This window comes from Vespa velutina, chromosome 21 (genome assembly GCF_912470025.1).
Source record: "Vespa velutina chromosome 21, iVesVel2.1, whole genome shotgun sequence".
NCBI classification, from domain to species: domain Eukaryota; kingdom Metazoa; phylum Arthropoda; class Insecta; order Hymenoptera; family Vespidae; genus Vespa; species Vespa velutina.
The window spans coordinates 3,524,865-3,551,115 of NC_062208.1; the positions used below are offsets into that span (position 1 = coordinate 3,524,865).

Consider the following 26,251-nt stretch of genomic DNA (forward strand, 5'->3'; position numbering starts at 1 on the left):
TCGTAGATGCGTTTTCGTTGATATTACAAGGATGCTATAAGATAGAATATTGATCACGTGTAATATTGAATACAATCTAGTTAAAATTCGTTTAACATATAGTTATCTTGTTATCAAAATCATTTCAAATTTCCCGTAAAATAGAAGCAATTTCTTTACTAATTCGGCAAAATACATCTGCACACGCCATATTATTACTCCGTTGAAAAAGAAGTTTTGATGGTTGGTTTGTCAGAGAGTCAAGGTGACGTGTCCATTATTTTCCAGGTTTTTCATTTATAATATCGCAAAATGAATGCTTTTAAACGCGACAAAAAGGAAGAGGAAGAAGGTAATTATGAATTAATAATAATAATATCCATATAACTATATAGATTTGCATGTAACTTTTTAATATATAATTGCACTTTGCAATATAGCCTAATTTGACAGATATTTGTAAACATCTGCTTATAAAATTATTGTTATTAATAATTTAATATATTTTATATCTCTTTTATATCTCTATTTATTAGGCGGCGGAAATCCTTTTCAAAACTTAGAGAAAACTACTGTACTCCAGGAGGCACGTACTTTTAATGACACCCCTGTAAATCCAAAAAAATGTGCTCATATTCTTACCAAAATATTGTACCTGTTGAATCAAGGAGAACAATTGGGTACTACCGAAGCAACGGAAGCATTTTTTGCAATGACCAAGTTATTCCAATCCCGAGATATAGTATTGAGGCGTTTAGTTTATTTGGGTATAAAAGAATTAAGTTCATTGGCAGAAGATGTGATTATAGTTACATCCAGTCTTACAAAAGATATGACTGGAAAAGAAGATTTATATAGAGCTGCTGCGATAAGAGCTTTGTGCACTATTACTGACGGTGGGATGTTAGCAGCAATTGAACGTTACATGAAACAAGCAATTGTTGATCGTTCCCCAGCAGTATCTAGTGCCGCATTGGTTTCGTCTCTACATTTGACCAGTGTATCCAGTGATGTTGCCAGAAGATGGGCCTACGAAGCCCAAGAAGCTTTAAATTCTACCAATGTAATGGTACAATACCATGCATTAGGTGTTTTATATCAAGCAAGAAAAACAGATAAACTCGCTGTTATCAAATTAGTAGCAAAACTTATGAGAACCAGTCCTAAAAGTCCTTATGCAGGTTGTATGTTGATTAGAATGGCATGCAAACTTTTGGACGATATGGAAGAAGGAGAAGATCTGTTAGGATATATTGAAGCATGTTTGCGTCATAAATCAGAAATTATTGTTTATGAAGCAGCTCATGCATTGGTTAATCTTGGAAGAAGCGGCCTTAAAGAAATTGGACCTGCTATCAGTGTGTTACAATTGTTCTGTGGATCTCCTAAGCCAGCTCTTAGATTTGCTGCTGTTAGAACTTTGAATAAAGTTGCAATGACACATCCAGCAGCAGTTACAGCATGTAATTTGGATTTAGAAAACTTAATCACAGATTCCAATAGATCAATTGCTACTTTAGCTATTACAACACTTTTAAAAACTGGAGCAGAAAGTTCTGTAGATCGTTTGATGAAACAGATTGCTACTTTTGTATCAGAAATTTCAGATGAATTTAAAGTTGTTGTCGTACAAGCGATAAGGTACACTTCATTATTAAATTTTTATTGATAATATTATAATCTCTAATCAGATAATTTTATTTTCTATTTTGTTACAGAGCTTTGTGTCAAAAGTTCCCACGCAAGCATACGGTTTTAATGAATTTCCTTTCTGCTATGTTAAGAGATGAAGGTGGCCTCGAATACAAAGCAGCTATAGCCGATACTATAATAGCTGTTATGGAAGGAAATGCTGAAGCCAAAGAGGCAGGCTTAGCACACCTGTGTGAATTTATAGAAGATTGTGAACACATTTCTCTTGCAGTACGTATATTGCATCTGTTGGGACAAGAAGGACCGACATCCAAACAACCATCGAGATACATTCGTTTTATCTATAATCGTGTCATTCTTGAAAGTGCAAGTGTACGTGCAGCGGCTGTAACAGCTTTAGCCCGTTTTGCTGCAGCATGCCCACCTCTTCTTCCAAATGTTCTTGTACTTTTATCTCGTTGTCAATTAGATTCCGACGATGAAGTTCGAGATCGCGCAGCATACTATTGTACGATTTTACAAGAACAAAATGATCCAACAGTATTGCCATTGATACAGCCTCCTCTTTTTTCCATACCTAGTTTGGAAAGAGCTTTACGAAATTATATGAAAACGCCTATGGAAGAACCGTTTGATGTTTCCCAGGTAATTCTTTTTTTTTTTTTATTTTTTTTTTTATTTTATACACGTAAATCTTATTAAATTATCGTACAGGTACCACCAGCACAAACTATAGAGGAACCGACACAAGTAGAAATACATACTACTATAAAGTCACAACCGCGCTTAACAAGGGAAGAGAGCTTCATAGAAAAATTATCACAAATACCACAAATAGCGAATATTATCAGAGGATCTTCCCTTCTGAAATCTTCTACTGTATTTGAATTAACTGAATCTGAAACAGAATATAACGTGAAATGTATCAAACACACATTCGCGGAACATCTCATTTTGCAATTCGATTGTATAAATACACTTTCTGATCAATTTTTGGAAGACGTTAGAGTGGCTATCGAAGCAACCGAAGGGTAAGATGCATATTATTTTTATTTCAGGTAACTCTATTGAATATATATTAATAATATATATATATATATTTTTTTTTTTTTTTAGTTACACCGTTCTATGTGAAGTACCTTGTCTACGTTTGTCGTATAACGAACCAGGAACAACTTACACAGTATTAACTTATCCAGAAGATGTACATGTTAGTGTTGCGACCATGCCTACGACTCTTCGTTTTATGGCACGTGATTGTGATCCTACGACAGGAGTTCCAGACACTGATCAGGGTTATTGCGACGAATACATGGTATTATAATCATTAATAGTTTAATATGATCGATCCTATAAATGTTTGTATTATCTTTGTAATTGTACCCGTTTTAAATTTAGCTGGAAGATTTGGAAATTACAATAGCCGATCAAATTCGAGGGGTAGGAACTAGGGGAGTAGATTTTGGTGCACTTTGGGATGCATCTGCTGCCAAAGGATATGCTAAATTGGAAGAAACTTTTGCTTTGGGAGCTACAGTGACAAGTTTAGAAGGAGCAATACAAAGTCTTACAGGATTTTTGGGATTAGATGCGGTAGAACGTAGCGATAGAATACATCCGGGATCTGCGTCGCATAATCTATTATTAAGTGGTGTTTTCAGAGGCGGTAAGGAAGTACTTGCACGTGCAAGACTAGCATTGTCAGATAATCAAGTAACAATGCAATTAAGTGTCCTATGTCCAGATCCAGATGTTGCCGAACTAATTCTTTCTGCAGTAGGATAAGCGTAAGCGTAATTTTTCTAGAAAATAAATCTATTTATGCGTTACAAAATGATTTTTCTAATTGAAGGAAAGGAAAATCTATGGCAAAAGAAAAACCTTTCATCAAGATCGTTCCATTTTATATTACATAGACTTATAACATGATTTATAACAATTAACAAGTTGTTATTTTTCTTTCAACATATATTATATACATGTACATTAATAGAATGTGGTATTCAACATCTAATGGTCCCATTGTATTAACGAAATTACAAAAAACAAACAAAAACTATTGATAGAATATGATTTGTTATTACATAAACTCTTAGAATTTTATTAATTTTATGTTATAGATGAGAATAAATGTAATGGAAGATGGCATACATTCGATTTTGAAAAAACCAATTAGTAAATAAATAAATAAAATACTATATATATATATATGTATATGTAAATATGATGGTGTACATTTTTAAACAAAACATCCGAACTAAGTTAGATGATAAATAAACGAGTTTTTTCTAACATTCTTTCTCTTACAAATTAACAGATAATACTTGAAAGATCGAGCATTGCAAGCTCATTAAGGGAGAGGTTATGAGCATAAAACATTTTTTCTGCACCTATTTTGTGTTTGTTTCGTTTGACGATGAACCTGTAGATTCTATGATTGCTCGTTAGATCGTAGTTGAATGGGTCACAGAAAATCTATACGTATACGTGAGATTAATTACATATAACAACTATTAAGGCTGCAAAGCGAGCGAGCGAGAGAAAAAGAGAAATTATTTTTTAAATCATTTTTGTAATTTTTGTTAATTGTTTTTTTAAGGTTATATTTAATCGCTTAAAGAAATAAAAAGAAATAACAATATAAATTGAAACTCTCGAAAGTTAAAATTTTAACTAAATTTAACTCGCACTATATTCTCGATATATCTCGCAGTATAATTTTAACAACTTGCAATACTATCGATATCTCGCATTCGAGTGTCCTTCCAAAAACATCGCTCCATCTCAAGTAGTACTATTATGTTCTCTCTTTTTATTCACATGTACCTTAGCATCTCTCTCTCTCTCTTTCTCTGTTTCACGCATAGCGTGGCAAAAAACTGATAATCTTAAAGAAGAATATCTATTTTATGTATTTACTCGAGGTTATTGTTCTACAACTTTAGCTCGTAATCGGATACTTAATTTTATTATGTAGCTCGTGGTTTCACCTACATGCATATATACATATATGTATATATACATATATATATATATATATATATATATATACATAATATATATTTTTAAATAAAAACATATCCACGTTGTTATAGATTTTTGTTGATAATTCAATAGAAGGTTCGCTCTACGTTACCGACGCATACCATATCTTCGACGCACATTGCTTAGCTTCCTCTTCAAAATGGCGGCTGTACTAGAAGAGGTCGGCAAGTCAGCCGAAAAATTAATAGACGAGGAAAAAGATGAGATCGTAGATCAAGAGGACGAAACTGGAGCAGCAGAAGCATCGAAAAAGAAAAAAAAGAAGAAGAAGAAGAAGAAGGCCGGTATGTTGCATTAAGATTTTTTTTTTGGGTGTGTTCGCTTGAACCCACTCGTGCTTCCAACACAACGTTCTGTTCAATGTACCTTTTTTCTTTTTTTTTTTTTTTTTTTTTTTTTAACTCTTAAAGATATTTTTTCTTTTCCAAATGAACAACGTTTATTTATTTATTTATTTTTTTTTTTTAAATAAGAAAAACTTATATTTGTATTAGTCGATTGTCTTATGTGAGACATTTTTACTGTTATTTTTTTTCTAATAAATTAAGTTAATACGGAAAATGTGTAACATGTGGAACGATTTATACTTACAATATCGGCATTATTCATCTTTGCTTCATGTATTTAATTTACCGTTATTGGACATACCGTTATAAAACATAATTACCATTAATTATGTTATATATATATAAAACATAATTAATATGAAAGTAATCTAATATTCGAAAATACACATTCAATATTTTATTTATTTAATGTTTACAAACGTCATTGTATAGGTGCTGGAGAGGCAAGTGCTGATGTACCAGAAGGAGATGATAAGGCAAAGGAGGATGATCAAACAAAAAATGATGATACAGTTGTTGAAGGTAAATACCTTCCTTAATTATATTTTCAATTATAAGAATTCAACTGTGGATATATTTAATAAAATAATATCGTTTTGCTTTTAATGGAGGATCAACGGAAGTCAATGACAATGAAACTGAAACTGGAACAGAAAATGAAGATGCTAAGAAAAAAAAGAAGAAACGTAAATCACGTAATAAGGCTGGTGGGGTTAAACAACAAACTGAACGACCTTCAATTCCTGTCTCAGAATTATTTCCCGATGGAAACTTCCCTATCGGAGAAATAATGGATTATCCTCCTGCCGCTGGAATTGACGAAAGAAGTGCTAAGAATCGTTTTACAAGCGAAGAAGCACGTGCTTTGGACAGAATGCATAGCGACATTTATAATGAAGCTAGACAAGCTGCAGAAGCACATAGGCAGACAAGAAAGCATATTATGAAATGGGTATATAATTATATATCCTTAATATTATCGAAGATTTATAAATCTTTAAAGTATAAATCTTTCCTATATTAATTATTTTCTTTACAGGTTAAATCAGGAATGACAATGATAGAAATTTGCAATGAATTGGAAGATACGGCTAGAAAATTGATAGGAGAAGACGGATTGAAAGCAGGATTGGCATTTCCGACAGGTTGCTCAAGAAATCATTGTGCGGCTCATTATACTCCTAATGCTGGAGATCCGACTGTTTTGGAATACGATGATGTTACGAAAATAGATTTTGGCACACACATCAATGGACGTATTATCGATTGTGCATTCACCTTAGCATTTAATCCAAAATATGATAAACTTATTGAAGCAGTTCGCGATGCTACTAATACTGGGATTAAAGCTGCTGGTATTGATGTTCAGCTTTGCGATGTTGGTGCTGCTATTCAAGAAGTTATGGAATCATACGAAGTTGAAATAGATGGTAAAACTTATCAGGTATGTAAACTGAGCAAGATTTGCGCCATTATATGTATATCAATTCTAAATGAATATTTTCCTTTTTTTTTTCTTTTCTCTTCAGGTTAAATCAATCAGAAATTTAAATGGACATTCAATTGCACCTTATCGAATACATGCAGGAAAAACGGTACCGATAGTTAAAGGCGGCGAGGCCACAAGAATGGAAGAAAATGAATTTTATGCGATTGAAACATTTGGATCTACCGGAAGAGGTGTCGTCCATGATGATTTGGAATGTTCTCATTATATGAAAAGTTTTGATGCCGGATATGTACCGCTCAGATTACAGAGCAGCAAATTTTTACTTAATATTATTAACAAGCATTTTGGTAAAGAATGATATTAATTATAACGTATGATAATTTTTATGAATATTTTACGATAAATCATTCTAACGTAATATCATTTCGTTTTTTAGGTACTTTAGCATTTTGTAAACGTTGGTTGGATCGTGTCGGTTGTACCAAGTATCAAATGGCATTGAAAGATTTGTGCGATAAAGGTGCAGTTGAAGCTTATCCGCCACTAGTCGATGTCAAAGGATGTTACACTGCCCAATTTGAGCATACTCTTGTATTACGTCCTACTTGCAAGGAAGTTATTTCTCGAGGAGATGATTATTGATTCATTCTCACTTTTACGATTCCCTCAGAGGGCACTTAGCGTAATCATCGTAAAATTATTTCGTCAATGTAAAATTAGCATTCATCGCAAGTAAACGTACATCAAGTATTTTGTTACCATCATAATATTAGTATTATCTTTTCTTTCTTTCGTCCTTGAGAAAAAAAGATATTGTAAGGGGTGCTATGAGCCCCGATATTGTAAAAAAAAAAAAAAGAAAAAAAAAGAAAAAAAAAAAGAAAAAAACAACAAAAAAAAAAAAAAGAAAAAAAAATTACTTTATACTTATAGTAACAGCTCTGACGTCAAAGTTAAAAATACTTGTTTCACGAATATTATCGAAAAAGTCTTTTATATTCTCATCGTCCTTTTTTTTTTGAACGAATACGTACCTGAAAAAATTAAGTCGGATCGATCGCTTTTTGCCGAAGTATATTGGAGATTTATTTTCATTCGTTGAGTTTTTCTCGTAATAGCTTTTGTATTCTCTTTATTGTTGATTTCTCCCATATATTATCGGAAATGACAGGAATGTTTTATAAATTACTATATGAAATAAAATATATTTGAAATTTTAATTGTACCACTGTGATAATTGTCACGTTCTTAAATATATTGTAATTAACTTGGTTCAAACAATAAACAAATTTTAATGCAGAAAACGCGGCAGTGATACAAAGAACAATTTCATTATAATATACATACATGTATATAAATATATATTTATATACATGTATGTATATATCAAGAAAATTATATACTCAACGATATTTTAGATCAATGAAATGATAAGTGCGTCAAATAGATACTATTTTCGTATTTCTTAATTCGCTAGTAATAGTAATTTGAAACATATTAGAATATTCAAGCCTTGATCTCGTCCATGTTCCCTCAGTCTTGAAACGTATGCATCAATAACCACATGCTTCTACTTATTAATTAACTATTACTATATGAAACGGTATGTTACAATACAGATATATATTTTCTCTTCCACAAAATCTTATATCATATATCTGACTTTGCTATTTCATTTAAGGCCTTCTTCCTCATTATCCAATCTTGCTTTATGTGTATGGTCCCAAAATATTCATTCCAATATTTTCTCTATGTTTCACACACAAAAAAAAAAAAGAATATTATCTCGGTGTTCGTGTCTCGATCGCTTGTCTGACTATAAATTATAGTTTCCAAAAGTTGACGAATTATTACGTATTTTATTAGCCAAAAGCAACAGAGTTATAGTCCTCCTACTTTAATAGAGTTAATAAAATTGATAGAAAAAGAAAAAAAAAAATACAATCGACACTTTTTCTACAAGTCAAGAAAATTTCACAGATAGTTTTTTCTTTTTTTCTTTTTTCATGGTTCATGGTTATTATCAAGTGAAAGTATAGTGTGTCCCGACTAACAGCAACGAGCCCATATAGAGGCACGGAAGAATCTCTCACCATGGTGTAAAGACGATCATTATAAATAAATTCGTCTTTGTCTGTTGAACACGAATCTACATCATCATCATCATCATCATCATCATCATCATCATTATCATCATCGTCATCATCATCATCATCATAATACTTCCACGTTTAAGCAGAAAGCAACTTGTAGGGCAATTAACATCGACATTTAATAGTCGATCCAACGATTCGTATTTTATCATTGAACTATCTATGCATGAACGTTTACTACGAATCGTACTCCTCATAAAAATAGTCTAAAGTCATTTCTATTTTTCTTCTCTGTTCAATCTTTAGAAATGAAAAAAAGGAAAAAAATATTACAAACTCGTCGTTCTCATGTGGAATACATATATCTTTTTTCCCTTAAATACGCGCGTTTGCTTTTGTTTTTTTCTTATCTATGGCTATAAGGAGTGCGAGTTTATGGTCCTGCTTTTCTAAAAAATACATACATTTATATATATATATATATATATAAATGTATGCGTGTATGTATATCTATATACACAAAAATTACGTCCTAAAAAAATGATCGTCCGATATTAAAATCCATGAAGAAAAACGTAATGGTCGTTTGTTTGTTCTAATTCACGTATCGCTCGATCCAATTTCCACATTTGTTCTAATTCATTGCGAGTCAGTACGTGGTCTTAATTTCGCTCTCGCCGTTATCAAGAGATTATTCGGCTCAATCATCGTTGGTTGTGATTGCTCTTGCTAGAATGAAATAGAAATAGTATGATTATATTTGGAGTAGAGTAATTTTTTTCTATGAAAAAATAAATAATTACGACTAAATTGGATGATATGATCGAACAATTTTTTTTATATAGATCTTTCATCCAACAGAAAAGGAATATTTATCATTTATTTCTTCATCGAAGATAACTCACCATTATTTGAATATGTTTTGCCCTTTGCTCTATCGCCCTTTGTAACGCTGTCCTTGGATCATCTTTAAAAGTTTCTTCACGAATTCTCTCAGCTTCTTTTCTAGATGCATTCTCTCTTTGCTTTTCTAACGCTCTTTGTAACTCGCTTTTTTGATTTAACACGTTTCTACCTCTGGAAAAAAAAATAATTAAAAATAATCTCTTGCTTCGTACAATAATTGTTATTAAAATGATTAATTAAAACGAAGAGTTTTTTGAATTTTAAAATACACACACACACATGTATATATATATATATATATAAATAAATGGTATTATTCAACTTACATTTTCTGATTAAAAAGTAACTCTCTACGTAGATCTTTATGATTGGTAGATGTGAGGCAAGGGTTGTAAGGTTTCCTAGGTAAAATTAGGCCATCAGGTCCCATATGAGGTGCAGGCGGTGGTGGAGGTGGGACACCCAAAACTGGTGCCATTTTTCTTCCTGAACAATCAATCATACACTTGGAGTTAGTCAAATGAGAGGAGTCATCGTTTATTATTCGATTATTCGCGATACGATGAACTCGATCAATAAGCATTAATCATTAGTATTTTTTCTATCGGACTAAATGAAATTTAAACAATTTTTCTTTTCTTTCCTCTTCCTCACTTCCAGCTTTTCCCCTCATTTCTTTTTCCCTTTCATAAGGAGCTCAGACAATAATTTTAATATTCACCCTCCAACGATGCAATTCTTTCCCTAACTGAACCCTCCTCGGACATCGTGGTATATCGCACTGAAGCATTTCCGGACGAACCGTATCAAAGAGTGTGCTTTTCTATATAGTTTTGCTTAGGGCTTCGCGTAGTCACTAATCGGTTTAGAGTTTGAACTAGTCTACCGAGCTCTACGTACGTTCATACGTCCGTATATGTATATGTATATGTATATATATATATATATATGTATACATATATATACATATATTTATTTATGCAAGTGTGTATGTGTGTGTATATATATATATATATTTCAAGGTGAAGCTAATAATATTATGTATATAAAATTTGAATCTCATTCGATATAATAAACTTCGATTTTTCTCCTTTAAAACGTTTTTCTCATATTGGCTTATCTATGACATACTCTCAGATAATTTATAAACGTTTAATTAGTTAAATATTGATGATTGAATTTGCTCGCTTATCGTCCGTTCTTCAACTCAAGATAACCGTAATACTTTAGCTTGAATAATAGTTACGAGTATTATTTTTAAATAGACCCTTCTCGTGTTCTAACGTTTTCATTTTTTCATTTCTTCATTTAATACTACGTGTAGAGAATTTTTTCAAAATAATAAAAAATATTAATATCGTTAAATATGTAAAATAGCAAAATCAGTAAAATATTTTCAAACCAGTTAACACTACTGGAATACGTTAGATATCTTCTGAAATAAATGATTTATTTAAACATCGATTGAATTTTTTATTTTACCCCATCGGCTTATCGCGTTAAAACTAATGGATCGACCCTTTTAAAACTTGTCGTTGCGATCAAAGAGAAAAAATAGAAGGAAGAGGAGGGGAAGAAGGAGAAGGAAAAAGGGAGAAAGAGTAGGAGTAAAAGCGGAATGAAGGTTTGTAAAAGTGTGTCACGATGTCGTTACATACGTCAAATATTTGCATAGCTAATGTTGAATAAATAATATGACATTGATAAGGTGTCTAACGACTATAAACAAAATCAAGGTTATCTCGAAGTTTTACGAGGTCATACCAAACATCTTTTTTTTTCTTCCCCTCCCCCCCCCCTGCCCCACCATAAAAAAGAGTAAAAAAATAAAAATAAAAAGATATATTCACGATTTGTATAGATATTTTGCGAGACAAGAAATATGATGGATATAGAAAAGATAAATAAAAAATAGTGACAAGAATAGAAGGATGAAAGATGAAGGAGGAGAAAGAAAGTAAGAAAAAAAGAAAGAAAGAAAGAGACAGACAGACAGACAGATAGATACTTTCGTAATAAGAAAGACAAGGAACAAGAGAGACTGGAACTTCTTTTCCGGGATTAGTGCAGCAGGTCTCTCTTGGTAAAAGCAAGCAGTGCGACATTGCACCGAGGATGCATTTCGACGTTGCATGCATTCTACGGTAGCTTGTTAGACGTACGGCTCTCTTGTTTCGATGGTTGTTCTTCTGTTTCAACTGAGACGGCTCGTTATACTGATAGGTAGTATATCTCTGACCGAGTGTTCCCCATGCAAAAAAAAATCTTTTTCTTGGTGAGAATAAAACCGGAGAGCGCATTCAAAAAAAATATCCACTATCCTACACACCCCAGCTATGCACATTTACGTATTGTTTACGTGTGTGTACCTGGAGTTTTGAGAGATTACTTGTTTGTCGTCTTTTTTCTCTTTTCTTTCTTTCTTTTTTTCTTCTCTTTTTTTTTTTTTTTTTTTTATGGATCATACTCGACGAATAAGAAGGAATTTATTAATATGCAATTTATTAATATGCTTTAAGAGTTTAAAGGTTTTTATACAAGATTTTTTTTGTAATAACATTTATAAGATTAAATGTTAGTAATTGATTGACTAATTAGAAATCTTAATGATGATAACTATTATCCTTGTGATTTTTTTTTTAAATCGATATCTTCCTAATAATTGAGTAACATAAGAATGATCGATAAAAGTGCCAGGTCATCGGTGATCGATAGAAAATAAAAGGAAATCGAATCACAAGGAGGCTTCTCACTTTCTTCTCTCTTTCTCTTTCTTTCTCTTGCCGAACGGGGAAGCGAATCCGATTCGGATTATTTGACTTTACGAGCGGAAAGTGAATTTCACGAATGAAAAGTCGACCATGCGTGACGATATTAGTCGTCTGAAAGAATCCCTCTTCTCTCTCAACCACCTTCTCTTTCTTTGACTCGTTACAACGATTACTCTCCTTTGTTTTCCAAAGTCGTGAGAGAAAGAAGATGAAAAGTTTCGTGATATTTTCTAAGACGTGAAAAAATACATTCATTCATTCATTCATTCATTCATTAATTCATTCTTTCCTTCCTTCCTTCTTTCCTATGACTTTTATTTTTCGTAGAAACGATGATTTTCAACAGTTTCTAAATGAAAATTGGAAAATTAGAAAAACGAAAATGTCGATTAAGAAATTTGCTTATATTTTTTTTTCTTTTTTCTTAAGTCAAATTTGCATATTAATTAGAATATTAATGTTGAGCAAATTGCGAAATAAAATTACTGTTGATTGTTTGATAACTTGTTAACTTTGTTATGTACGCCGAACGAAAATTATTTGATAAGGTAATAAACGATGAGGCAGAGAGAGAGAGAGAGAGAGAGAGAGAGAGAGAGAGAGAGAGAAATTAGAGTAACGTAACTAACCACCACGATGACATTTTATTACCAAAGAGAAACGAATCCAGACAGATCTCTCGAATTACTATCTCTAATTATTGCTGTATCCTTATTACAAAATATTCATTCTCTCTTCTCTTTCGATTTTTTTTTTAGTTCTTTCAAATAAAAAAAAGCGACGATAAAAATAAAAATAAAATAAAAAAAGGGGAACGAGCATTGCATAATTTTTTTGATCGAAAGTGAAACCACCGATGCAAAGGTAATAATCAATCTAATTCGTTCGACGACTTTCACGCCTGTCTCTCGTTTTGTAAACACGTTATCGACAGTAAATCTTCGAACTTTCTAATTACAATTCGTTCCGTGTGAAATCGAAATATTTTTTGGATTATATACCTAATAGGATGGGCCAAAAGTCTCTAGATTTGTAGTTTTACAATTTAAAAAACAAAATCAACTTAAAAAAAGTCTCGAATAAGAATGATTTAGTTTTGAAAATCACCTAGAAACTTTTGATCCTGTAGACTGTGCACGTATAGGATAATTTTCATAAATTATTATACCTAATCTCGATGATGATATACTTTTAAAATATTAAGTATAGATCTAATTGTTAAATACTATAAATATACGTTATAAAAATAAAGAATGTCTTATTTAAAATAAGAAGTTACATTAAAAGAAAAAAATTGATAGCATTCAAAACCACAGACGAGTTTCGACGAAATGATAGTCACTATACTATCAAGGCTTATGTTCATTAATTTAAAAAGAGAGAGAGAGAGAGAGAGAGAGAGAGAGAGAGAGAAATAGAGAGAAGAAGGGAGAGAGAAGAAAGGTCCGGCAACGAACGAGCCGAACGAATTGTCGTGGCGAGAGGGAAAGGGCTGGAGATAAAAGTAATTTTCAGGCAGATGTGTACGGGTACGAAAGGGAGGAGAGAGATAGAGAGAGATCATTGCACCGTAAGGAGCAGCTGAAGTAGCGTGAGAAAATGCATGCCAGGCAGATCGTGATGAACGCCTGCTTTAAATGATATCGAGTTAAGGAGACATATTCAGTGTAGGATTTTGTACTAATTTCGCGAAAAAATGTATCTAATTAAATATCATTTTAAAAAGGAAAAAGATTAATTTTAATAATATAATATGTAATAATTTTTTAATTTTGAGTATATATATATATATATTTATATATAATAAATTAATTTAGAATATTTGATATAATTGAATTTGTTTGGTTTATTATATATACACATCTTTCTTTTTTAAATGTATCCTACATTACCGACTGTGTTATGTTATACTTAATTCATTGATATATATAAATCAGCTGATTTTACGCATTCAATTATCAATGAGTCATATGAATGAATGAATATTAAACACGGTCGGTAATGTAGGATAATATGAAAATATAAAATAAAATGAAATAAAAAAGAATTGAGAACTCTAATGAAAGGAGAGCCCCTATAAAGATATTCTTTTAAATCCATATTGTAATATTAAAAAGGAGAAGGGGAAGTGTTACTGAGGATTATAGATCATTCCTATCTCAGGCCGATGACACAGGATTTACTCGTCTAACCCGTCTAATGGATCACCCTTTGTCGCTGCTTATAACTCTTTACGATGACACGCGATGGAAAAAAAAAAGGAAGAAATAAAGAGAAGATAGAATGAAGATCATAGAGGAAATCTAAAGGAGTGACTCACCGTTCGTCAAAACGTCGCAGCTGTCCGAGGGATCGTTCTTTAGACCGTTAGCAATCACCTGAAAAACAAGTGGTTAACTTGATTAACGGTGTTATTACCAGTTGGTAATGCAGTTATTATTATATAAATATTTTATGGTATTCCTGCAATTTCTTTTATTATTATTATTATTATTATTATTATTATTATTATTATTAGGAAGATTTCATTCGTGAAATGCATCGATTGCATTTTATAATTGCAGGTGTAACATTATAAAATCTATACGAGCACAACCGGTTTAATCAACCTGGAATGAAGAAAATTCTTCTGACATATATGTACATCGAAATATTTTTATTCATTATTTTTTCTTTTCTTTTTTTCTTTTAATGATCACGCACGAATGAACATTACGGTGTATTTATCATCCTTTCAACGACTCATGCAAAATGTCGAAAATTATTACATAGCCTTTCGATTTTTGGTTTTAATTTTCTTCTTACTTTTCCTTTTTTCTTTTTCTTTTTTTTTCTCTCCTTTTTCTAGAAAAGTTTCTTCTTTAATAATTATTAATAACAAGAACACGGAAGTCTTTTCTTCGATCTTTCGATCGTGACTTCCTTATTAGATTATGTCGATCTTCATTGACGTACTTGTTGTTCGTTAATTCTATCTTTCTTTTATTTAGTTCTGTTTGAAAGATTGATTTATCGACCAATGTATATTATGAAAAATTTATTTAATAAATTATTTTATTTTACTTTAAATAATATGAAAAATAATTTCATCGTTGTAATTATAAAATTCTATACTATAAAGTAATCTCAATTTATCATTAATCTCAGTAAAAAATAATTTCTATTCTTGTTCTATATGTGTTTTACGATCTTACGGTCTTTCGAAATCAATGACAAAAAATTTCTCTTATTTTACAATGTGAGAACAAACAATCTACTAACGATCTTTAACATGACAAACGAATGCTTCACGATGATTTCTCTCGTTTTACTCTCCTAACGAATCACTGTTGAAAACGAAAGGACATGCTCCGATGTATGTATGACTGAATGTAATTTAAGAGAATTAACGAACGAGATAATTAGATTACGACTAAATTTCTGTAGTATCTACCATCTTTCATTATCAATTTAATTCAATGGAGTTTCTAATAACACAATCCATTGTTACTAAATTTATAATACTCCCTTGTGTTTTCTCAACATACTTGACAGGAGAATAAAAAATAATAAATAAAAAGGGGGGGAAGAACTTCCGGACAAAAAAGTACGAAATATTTTTCACTTCCTTCCTGAGTTCTGGCTCTCTCCCCTTTATCTAACCGAATTCATTAGAACTTGTTTGTTTGACGCGTACGTAAACACGAAAGAGGGACACGACAGAGAGAGAGAGAGAGAGAGAGAGAGAGAGAGAGAGAGAGAGAGAGAGAGAGAGAGAGAGAGAGAGAGAGAAAGAAAGAAAGAGTTAGGGGATCTCTCCTAATACACTACACCATATATACATAATCACACACACATACACGCCATATATATGTATATAGTTAAGCGTAATGTCGCCTTCTTTCAGGCGTTTCGCGCTTGGTGTATTCGAAGAGCGAGTTAACGTGCATCTCGAAAGGAAGAAACTTATCGTTTGTTGGTCACGGTGAAAAAACTTTTGAGTACCGTAGCGTGCTCAGAGAGACTCGTTTCGATGCTCATCATCATCTTTTGCACGCTTTGGAACTTAATATTTTCTATAGTTACTCTCGTATACAAAGTTTCTTGTATATGATCAAGATAAAAGAGAAAGAGAGTGATCAATGTAAAAAAAAAAAAAAAGAAAAAAATCTATTTTATTTTATTCTGCTTTGTTTTGTTACATATATTCCCGATATTTTGTACGAACAAAATTTTTTGTAGATTCTTTTCTTTCATTAATATATAAAAATACATTGATAAAAATTACAATCGTTTAGGCTTTCTGAAGGACACGTGCTTTTTCTCTATCTCTCTCTCTCTCTCTCTCTCTCTCTCTATCTTCCTTTATGCTTAATCACATTTCATCGTTCGTCAGAAAGGAAAAAGAAACGGATTTTCATGGAAATATGAACGAGTTAACGTGCGAGAGCCAGGCATATCTCTTACGAACTCGTTACGCGCACGAGAAGCTTTGTGCACGTTCATGGAGAACGATGTTCTTTTTTTTATTCTTTCTTCTCTCTTTCTCTCTCTCTCTCTCTCTCTGTTTGTCCGCCTTTATCTCACTCACAGTCAGTTTCGTGCGTCAACAAAAGATCGTACAAAAGGTGTCCTATAGAGAAACGTACTGCTTGCATAATGACACCAGACGTAATATTTTTTTCTCTTTTTTCCTTTTTTATTTTTCTTTTTTTTCTTTCTTTTTTTTTTTATTTTTTATACATCATGCACACGTGTCCTGATTTTTTGGAGCGCATCTTTTATGTGCATACGATATTTTTATCTTTTATATTTTATTTTTTCTCGAAAGATTAAAAAATATTATCTTGAAACGATATCTTCATGATTTCAATAGATACAAACAAATCAAACGATTATCTAAAACATTATCGTCGAAACATGGGGAAAAGAGAAAAAAATAACGAAAAATAAATAATTAATTTTGGCCAATTTCATAGATCTTTTATTAATGAAGGAATAAAGATCAATGAACGAATCATATTTCATTCCCAAAGTTTTTTCGTGCTAAGAGAGAAAAGGCGGAGAAAAGAGATACATCGAAACACGAATGCAGAAAAGCGCACGTACGAAAAAAAAAACAAAATTATGCACTCTGGTTATATTGCTCGACTAAAAGAGACTTTTTCCGATAGCCAAGACTATGAATGGAACACGAATCGCATCTAAATAATTGTACGCTAACTTGTACGAGGAAATACCTGTACATATATACTTGTGTGCAGAGCACAGATTTGAAAGAAGAAAAGAAAATTTTCTATTCCTATCCTGCCAAACTCACCACCTCCCTTTTACACCCGGCCCACTCTTTCTCTTTTTCTTTTCTTAAGCCGATCGATCCGAACACGTTTATGCTTCGTTGCACCCTCTTGACACGAATATGAATATCTTTGAGACGATCGAGCAATCGAACGTTGAGCACGTACTACCCTTACGTACTACCCTTTTTTGGAAATTTCATGATATATAGTACAAAGTTTTCTTTTTTTTAATTTTTTACTTGTCAAATAATTAAATTTCGCTACTTCTCAGCTCGATTATTTCGCATTATTTCGATCACATTTAGAAAATCCGAGACAAAATTGTTAGTTTAGATTTAAAACTCAATGGAGATATCGAATTTACTCGTCTGAATAATTTCGTGATTTTTAAAAGGCGTCGGCATAGAGAAAACAAGACAAACTACGTCTAGAGCCCCGGAAGACGATCGCATTACTAGAGGGTACTCTCCAAGTTTAAAGGGCATAGCTTACGAACGAAAAGGAATCTCTTTTATAACTTATGCGTCGCGAATTAAGTAAAGAGATCTATTCGAAAGACTAGAAAAAACTACGTATATATATATATAAAAAAGGACAACTTTGACCATGGAATTCCTTACGTGATCGTTGAAATGACTCGTCTTTATGACTCACGATGATATTAACTAAGACAGAAAAGCGTAAGTGTTCTTTTAGAATGTCATCTGTGATCTTAATGGGACAAGATAATAGTCTAAATAATGGATCCTCAAGACAAACGGATACATAATTGTCCTGTTGATGTATCTACGAGAGATTAAACAAAAAATAAAGAAGAGAACAAAAAAAGAGAGAGAGAGAGAGAGATATCGACATTCATCAACAATAACATAAAGATCTACCATATACATATTAAAAAATTGTTTAGAAATAATTACCTCGTCGATGATGCGAAGGACGATGAAAGAAAAAAAAAAAAAAAAAAAAAAAAAAAACAAAAACAAAAACAAAAAAGAAAAGAAAAACAAATCCAATAACTCGGGATCGTTTTGGGGATTGAGGGAAAGAAATGGAAATAAATCCAAACACCGAGAAATTGTATATGTCACGCCTCACGATATAATAATGATATAGATAGGTAAATAGTTGGATAGAAGAGAAAGAGAGAAAGAAAGAAAGAGAGAGAGAGAGAGAAAGAGAGGGAATGCACTTCCCGCTCGTTCGAGTGCACGATGCAAACTGACAGACGCACGAGGCAAGAGAGGAGACAAGTTCGCGCTCGTTGCCCATGTGACCTCTCTCTGTGTAACGGATACCGACACACCCATAATCTTCCATACGCACGAACAATCCTACACATGGACAGATAATGCTCACACAAGGACGACGGACGTATAGATAACTAATACTTGGAAAGCGATAATATATATTACGTACATACACATAGATAATTCAGATAGAGAGACCCGTACTTACTTACAATGTGCTTCGTATACAGATATATATATTCGTATAAATAGAATTTTCTTTCTATCTGTCTATTCCTATCTTTTTCTCTTCATGATAGAATATTTTTGTCCTAACTTAAATTATTCGAGTACTTGAGTACTCTTTTTTTTTTCTTTTTTACGTTCGTGGGAACAAGGTGAAAGGGCACAAACAGCTATCCTTCCATTTTTACCCTAAACGGAAGTTCGCCGACATTTAATTATGAGTTTATATTATGTGGTCGAAATTTTACAAGTCGATGATTCGAGAGTGAAGGAGAGGCAAAGTGCGTTAAAATTCCTTCTATATATATATATATATATATATATATATATATATATATATATATGTGTGTGATTTTATAAAACAAAAAAGAAATGATTTATCATTCCATAGAAATAATTTAATTCAAAGTTCGATATATACAGAGAAAAAAGAAAATTAATATTGTCTTCGACATCGTGAAAAAGGGTTGATGATGCATCGAATAATTGCAAGAAAATCATACACACTTTCTATTAGCCGAGATAACATGCTCTAAAGAACGTTTTAACTTCAGTGTCGATCATAAATACTTTTGCTCTTACTTTTTGAGATCACACGAGTAATGAATATCAACGAAATGTAGAAAGGAGAATATAAAAGGAAAAAGAAAATAAGAAAAAAAAAAAAAAAAGAATAAATAAAAGAAACTTTCTCTCGATCGCACATATTATGTATCAATACGAATTTTTATAGGATAACGCGAGTGATTATATAAAAACTATATAAATTTGACATAGAGTACTTTTTTTTTTCAAATAATTGCAATCGAGTTCGCAATTATTTATCTACGAGAAAAACAAAAAAATGAATATACATATACACGCACACATGCGCACATTCCTTAATTAATTAAAAAAAAAAAAAAAAAAAAAAAAAAAAAATGAATAAATAAATTTGGTCGATAGATCGATTCCGTACTCGATCTTTCTTAAAAATCATGGAGAGATGGATTCGAAAGGCGGCAGAATGAAACGGCTGATCGCTATCTCTCTTGTCGAGCCCTTTGTTATTATCGAAAGCTTTCTTCGCCGTTGCAACGGCTGCAGCCACCTGCATCAGAGCACGGCGACCCTTTAATAAGAGCAATACGACCTCTGGCTATTACCTGCTTCTTCTCCTTCTCGCATCTCGAATCCTCCCTTGAATCGTCGATAGCAAAGAACTCGCGGACGATGCACTCGCACATGTGCAGAATATTTTCAGGACTTTAGAAATTATTTGTCCTTTATATATAATTTTCTTTCTTTCTTTCTGTATTTCTCATACGCGAGTGCTATTAATTTTCATTTGTAAAATATTTGAACGCGCACCCGTGAAATAATTTTCTTCTTCGTAATATTTCAACCAACGAAAATATAAAAATCTTGTAAATTATTCGATAAATTTCTTTTTTACAACACGTCGAGCCATACGTTCCATTTTTAATCTTTTTATTGAAAAAGAAAAAAAAGAAAAGAAAGAGAAAGAAAAAGAAAAGAAAAAGCAAAACTTCTTGATATATCTTCTAAAACTTCCATATGTCTATACGAGGAAAGATAAACGCGTCGATCTCGTTCGAGATCATTCATGAGACTGAAATCTCCGCTAGAAAACGCTTCCCATCTTAGCCACCTGTTCGCCAAGTACTTTCACTCTCTCGTAATCTGACCATCGAGATCGTCTTCGCGACTCGCTTAATCGAATTCCTTGTTTATCTTAATCATTAAATCTGCTCGATGATGGAAAAACGAATGAAAAAATATTTCAAAGCTCAATCAACATTAAAAATAATTTTTCTTCGATCGATAAGCTACTCATTAAATAAAAATCAATTGTAGATAACGCCGATCAATAATGCTTTCGATCATATAAATTAAAATTTTATATTATATCCAACAAGTTAATATAAAAAGTTAATCGTTTGAAAAATTATCAGATAAAATTCTACAAGAAATGAAGAAAAGAAAAATACGATAGAAGGAGCAGAATGGCAAAGTGTTTTAAAGTAAAAGTTGCAGATGCATCAATGCATCTTCTGCTGGTGCATCTTCGAGCGATAAATTTTATACTCTGGTCTATTAGGCGAGACGACATCGTTGGGTACGACGATCGATTCTCGACGGCGAGCCGGAAATTGTGGCTGATTGAGAAGTTCGGAAAAGCAATCGAGAGCCGATAACGAGCACGTTGCACTTCCAACATCATCGAATATCTAATTCTCCTCGTCGCGTCAGCCATTCCTTTTTTATCTCCGTTATTGTCATCGTTTCACGTCCTTTAATCCGGATTATATATATATTTTTTTTTTAACCTTACAGATAATCACATAATTAAATAATATTATCAAATTGACGAATAATTTTTTAAGAATGACACAAACAATATTAACAAATTATTATAATGTCTTTTCTTATTTCCTTCTTTTTTTTTTTTTTTCTATCGATTCCTGTCTGATTTCTAATCTTTATATTTTGTTATCTTCCTTTTTTCTTTTGTTCGATTTCAAGCGAAATAATTCTAAATAATTTTCTTCGTAAGACATAGAACTGATTTTAACTTGGATCGATTTTTATCAAACGATAAAATGAACTTCAAACAGAGGATCGCGTTCTACTCGATCGCATCGAACTAGCTCTGCAATAGTAACCAGTAACAGTAAGAGCAAGCATTGAACGATTCTCATCACGAGAAGAGGAAATTCGTTCGACCGTTTAGAAAGCGAATGCGACGCCTGCAAGTTAGGCTTTGTTTTCTCGCATCCCTGAGAATTGGAAAAAGCGAAACCGAATGTTGTTTCCCTAACCAACTCTTTTCTAAGAGGGGAAGGATACGACAGAATGGAAGGTTTCGAGCTTCGTCGAAATGAACTTCTTTTAAAAAACGTTATAAGAAGCTCATTTTTTATATTACGATAAATACATGAAGTAAGAAAAACAAAATAATTTAGAAAAAAATTATTCCATGCCAATCGACGATGTTACAACGATCGTATTCCTTTTTTTTCTCTTCTTTTTTTTTTTTTTTTCTTTTTTTTATCACAGACATCAAAAGAAAAAGAAAATGATAGCATACAACAAAAATACACGGTCATTCGTTAAATAATAAAGCATATACTCATTGTGTATACTTATATACCGATTCTTCGTTTTCTCTTTCGTACTTTATGATATTTTAACACGCGGGAAGGAACGATTCTATATTTTGACTAATGCAATTGTCCTATGCAATTTTTTTTTGCATGCGAGCTCGTACAAACAATGACGAAAACATGATTTGTCATTTACTATTTTCAAAGTCATCACAATCCTCTCTCTCTCTCTCTCTCTGTAATTACGGTGATAACACTTTGAAAATATCAGAATAAAGATAGTATTTTTTATAAGATTCAAAATAAAGGATAATTATTATGACTGATGATATCATATATATTTTCGTCATCAAATCAAAATCTTTTCGAATAAAAAGTCTTTAAATTGACTATTAAATTCACGATAACTTTTAAATGAAATTTATTTGTATATATATATATCTATAATATGTATATACTTAATTATACATACGATACATTCGCGAATTATAAAATATTTGATGAATTAGTACCTGATTAAAAATCAATTTGTCATGGTATTTGAACAAAATGAACATTAAATTTTATTATCCCGAAATCATCACAGCGAAAAAGAAGTCACATAGTCATTTTCTCGCAAACTCGTAAGAAAATCTTAAGGCTTTTCTCTTTCTATCTCCCGTAGTAATGACTTTTAAATGCTCACGGTGACGTTAATATGCCGTGAAGTCGTCAGACACAACCATTTTACACGATCTGTCCCTCTTATTCTTAGAAAGTAACATTAAAACCGAGAGAATTCTGCGTCTTTTGTTATTTTGATTTTTTCTTTTTTTATTTATTTATTTTTTTGTTTTTGTTGACACCTGCAACGACCGACTACTAGCAATAGAGTACTGAACAATAGCCGAGTGCACTTTTATCTTTGCATTCGAAAATAATTGCTTCACGCGGTCTCTCTCTCTCTCTCTCTCTCTCTCGCTCTCTCTATTTTCTTATTATATAAAAATCTTTCATATACGTATATATATCCAAGTATATATGATATATATAATATTATGGTCCAAGGTTGTTTGTAATAAGAATAAAAATAGAATGTTATTGGAAATTTTCTAACCATGAGCCAATTCTTCTCGCTTGTTAAAATTAATTTTAGAAACAATTCCTTTTTTTTTTTCTCTCTTTTTTTTTTTTATACGAGATTTATTCTTATATGAGATTTTCAATCGAACAATTATATTTATTTACTATTAATTGCGTCGATTAAAAAGGAAGACCATTATGCTTAGAACGTTCACGATGTGCTCTCTTCTAACGGCGTTAAAGATCGTCGATGTTATACTACATATGTACATACGTATGTAAGTTTAAAAATATAACTCGTTCTCCATCATGTACATACGTACTTCCGCGTACATAAGACGCACGTGCATTTATGCTCGAGTTCACGATTACGTCTGTCATTTTGCAAATTTAACACGCGTTTTTGCCATTCATTTTTTATTTTTTCATCTTTTATTTTATTCTTTTCTTTCCTTTTTTTTTTTTTTGTTCCTTTTTTAACCATGACATCGTAGTCGATTTATCTCGATATACGTCGACGGGCGCGAAATTCGATTCATAAATCATTCACTATTCAAGAGGAATCCAAAGTAAAATTTTTTACTTGGAGAAAATAGAATGGATGAAAGAAAAGATTAGATATTTAAAAAAAAAAAAAAAAAAAAGGAACGAAGAAAAAACAGAGAATTGACACGTTAAAAATAACTACGATTGAAAACGATTATTATCTATACAATTTATACACGTATGTATTATAAATCGTTTTTAATTATCTTTTATCTTTCTTTCTCGTTCGAAATTAAATCGATCGAAAGTCGTTCGAAATTGTTGACCGGTCGATCGCAGAAAATGATTTCACACCCTGTATATAAGAATCTCAGTCTCACAAGGAGAATCTAGTTCTGAACGCGGTGCAACCAGTTTGCAGTTGAATTAATCTTTTAAGACCGACAACTTGGTCACTTTGAAAGTATACCGATCGTTTAAATCGTTCAAAACCGTGACTTTCAATACGACCAATTATTAATAACATTTTCTCTCTATAAAAATACCTTGCTATTGGCAAATTCTTTTTCATTATAAAAATAACGCGAGAAAAATGAATAAATGAATATATATATATGAAAATTATTACGTTCGAAATTCATCCTTTTCCAAATATTTTCTCCCTTGAATAAAATACTCGTTAAAAATTTCTTTATTAAATTCCATATCGCATTTTTATGAGTTTATGTCTCCAGACATATGTAAATACAAATATTTTCGAGAATAATAATTTAAAGGACAATGGAGAGAAGAATGATCGTAGATAAAGAGTTTCAAAGTGTATATAATAAAACAATTAGAAAGTTAAAATTACCACTTGAAATAGTCGTTGTAAAAGCAAAATAGAAAAGTAACAAAATAAAATTTGTCTACGTTACAAACTAGTTCCTTAATTAAAAATCATTCGAATGCGTAGTAGTTACCACGGCGATTAATTACAAAGATAACATGTTTAATATCTTTTATCCTCACATATATATATATATATATATATATATATATATATATACAAAAGAAAAAAAAACAAAAAAAAGAGAGCACAGTTTTGTTAATGTTAGATAGACATTAATCGAGCAATCGAAAAAGTTTATGTAGTTGATATCTAGTCTAACGATTGGCGGTTTCAAAGCAAATCTTTGTCTTAAATTTACGAGCAAAGTACGCCAGACGTGAACCACGATAAGCGTTATCTTATAATTATTCAACGGATGTAACCATAGTATGCACGCTACGGGGTCGCCTTTTATAAAAGGCATGAGCTTCGTGCTACGTTCAAATCGAATATATAATAAATCGATATCGTTATCATTAATACCGTACATAATATAGTAAAAGAGACTATATTATTTAAATATTTTTTATTATATCATTTTTTTATATCTTTCAATATTATCATTGATTATGTCGTATCACATTAAGGTAATATAACAAGTATTAGGAATTATATTGAAAAGAAAAATAAATAAATAAAAAGATAAAAATATTTTCACGAAGTCATTTAAATAATTCATGAAAAACACACGAGCACGCGCTCACACACACACACTCATTCATAATTTCAATGAATACGACTGCGAATTTTTTTTAATTAATATGTCATCCAATGTAATAATGTCTGTTATGTACCATAACTCGAGAGACTCAGTCTTCTTATTTTTTGCTGTTCAAGCAAACAAATATTAATTGTATAGATAGGTGTACGATAAGTGTGCGTGCGTGAACTTAAGTAGGAGAAATACGTCAAATGGGCGTGCAAATACAAAACGTCTTCGTGTTACGCAATTTTACATCGTAACAACATATATATATATATATATATACACGTAAATTTTTAAATACATTTCGAATGAATGTTATCACATACTGAAGAGGATTATGCAGATATGAAAAAGCTCATGCACGTCGTGTACGTTTTAATTAAAAAAATAAAAATTAGAACAAAATAAAAATTAAATGGGACAGTCGACTTGAACTTTGCATTCTTTTTTTCTGGTACGATGACGTACTAGAAATGATCTCGTTCATTAATATTAATAACAAAGTTATCCCGTAATATTCTCATCCTGCTATTGCTTTCATCGTACACGATAAAAGTTTCGATTTTAATCTAAATTATATGATTTTGATTATTAATTCAAAATTTAAATAAATAGAAATACATACTAGAAGTCGAACGTAGATAACCCGCAGGAAATTTCGATTGTTTCTTGCAAAAATCTATGTTTACTAAACTGTTTAAAAAAGAAAACTTCGTCGTTCAATTCTACCTAAATTCGATGAATAGAGATCTCACTAAAGAAAATTGTCACCACTGTTTCTTGGTTGATAATATAATAAAATCGATAAATGTGTAAAAAAAAAAAAAAGGAAAGAAAGAGAAAAAGAACTACAACACCTGGTGCGATATGTACGTACGGAGCTAAGGGAGTTAAGAAAAATGTTTAAAGTACGAGCGTAAACACCGAACTGAAGCTCCGCCACGGCAAGCTGCACCTCGAGACCACGCTGGCTCCAGCCTTAATTAGGCTGCTTTCACACCGAACACTTGCCTAGTAAATGTTT

The 26,251-nt window shown here is 31.7% G+C and overlaps 3 protein-coding genes across 7 annotated transcripts in view; 2 read left to right on the forward strand and 1 right to left on the reverse strand.

Moving 5' to 3' along the window:
• On the forward strand, nt 1–3,924 carry LOC124956402 (coatomer subunit gamma). 2 transcript variants are annotated; one of them, XM_047512158.1, is made up of 7 exons: nt 1–331; nt 516–1,620; nt 1,698–2,277; nt 2,347–2,663; nt 2,749–2,947; nt 3,031–3,419; nt 3,485–3,924. In XM_047512158.1, the coding sequence occupies exons 1-6, from the start codon at nt 292–294 to the stop codon at nt 3,415–3,417; spliced, it is 2,628 nt and encodes an 875-aa protein (XP_047368114.1). In that variant the 5' UTR covers nt 1–291; the 3' UTR covers nt 3,418–3,419; nt 3,485–3,924. The 2 variants fall into 2 exon arrangements, with proteins under 2 accessions (XP_047368114.1, XP_047368113.1); XM_047512157.1 differs by having other exon boundaries at nt 3,031–3,924.
• The window catches only part of LOC124956404, a 26,461-nt gene continuing 3,734 nt past the window's right edge, over nt 3,525–26,251 (reverse strand). For 2 of the 3 annotated variants that reach the window (XM_047512163.1, XM_047512162.1), the window contains 4 exons: nt 14,565–14,622; nt 9,800–9,959; nt 9,473–9,644; nt 3,525–9,296 (listed from right to left, as the gene is read on the reverse strand). In XM_047512163.1, coding sequence (XP_047368119.1) covers nt 9,207–9,296; nt 9,473–9,644; nt 9,800–9,959; nt 14,565–14,622 — 480 coding nt within the window. In that variant the 3' untranslated portion in view covers nt 3,525–9,206. The remainder of the gene's footprint in view (nt 9,297–9,472; nt 9,645–9,799; nt 9,960–14,564; nt 14,623–26,251) is intronic. The other variant, XR_007103242.1, reaches the window with a different exon arrangement.
• On the forward strand, nt 4,792–7,778 carry LOC124956403 (methionine aminopeptidase 2). 2 transcript variants are annotated; one of them, XM_047512159.1, is made up of 6 exons: nt 4,792–4,961; nt 5,457–5,546; nt 5,633–5,976; nt 6,064–6,468; nt 6,554–6,821; nt 6,911–7,778. In XM_047512159.1, the coding sequence occupies exons 1-6, from the start codon at nt 4,817–4,819 to the stop codon at nt 7,114–7,116; spliced, it is 1,458 nt and encodes a 485-aa protein (XP_047368115.1). In that variant the 5' UTR covers nt 4,792–4,816; the 3' UTR covers nt 7,117–7,778. The 2 variants fall into 2 exon arrangements, with proteins under 2 accessions (XP_047368115.1, XP_047368116.1); XM_047512160.1 differs by having other exon boundaries at nt 4,793–4,961; nt 5,636–5,976.

Bases quoted from the DNA above. Each gene is read 5' to 3' on its own strand.
- LOC124956402 (XM_047512157.1), top strand. From the start codon at position 292: ATGAATGCTTTTAAACGCGACAAAAAGGAAGAGGAAGAAG. The intron at 1,621-1,697 runs GTACACTTCATT...ATTTTGTTACAG, and splicing joins GTTGTCGTACAAGCGATAAG to AGCTTTGTGTCAAAAGTTCC. The intron at 2,278-2,346 runs GTAATTCTTTTT...ATTATCGTACAG, and splicing joins AACCGTTTGATGTTTCCCAG to GTACCACCAGCACAAACTAT.
- LOC124956403 (XM_047512159.1), top strand. From the start codon at position 4,817: ATGGCGGCTGTACTAGAAGAGGTCGGCAAGTCAGCCGAAAAATTAATA. The intron at 6,469-6,553 runs GTATGTAAACTG...TTTTCTCTTCAG, and splicing joins TAGATGGTAAAACTTATCAG to GTTAAATCAATCAGAAATTT. The intron at 6,822-6,910 runs GTAAAGAATGAT...TTCGTTTTTTAG, and splicing joins TATTATTAACAAGCATTTTG to GTACTTTAGCATTTTGTAAA.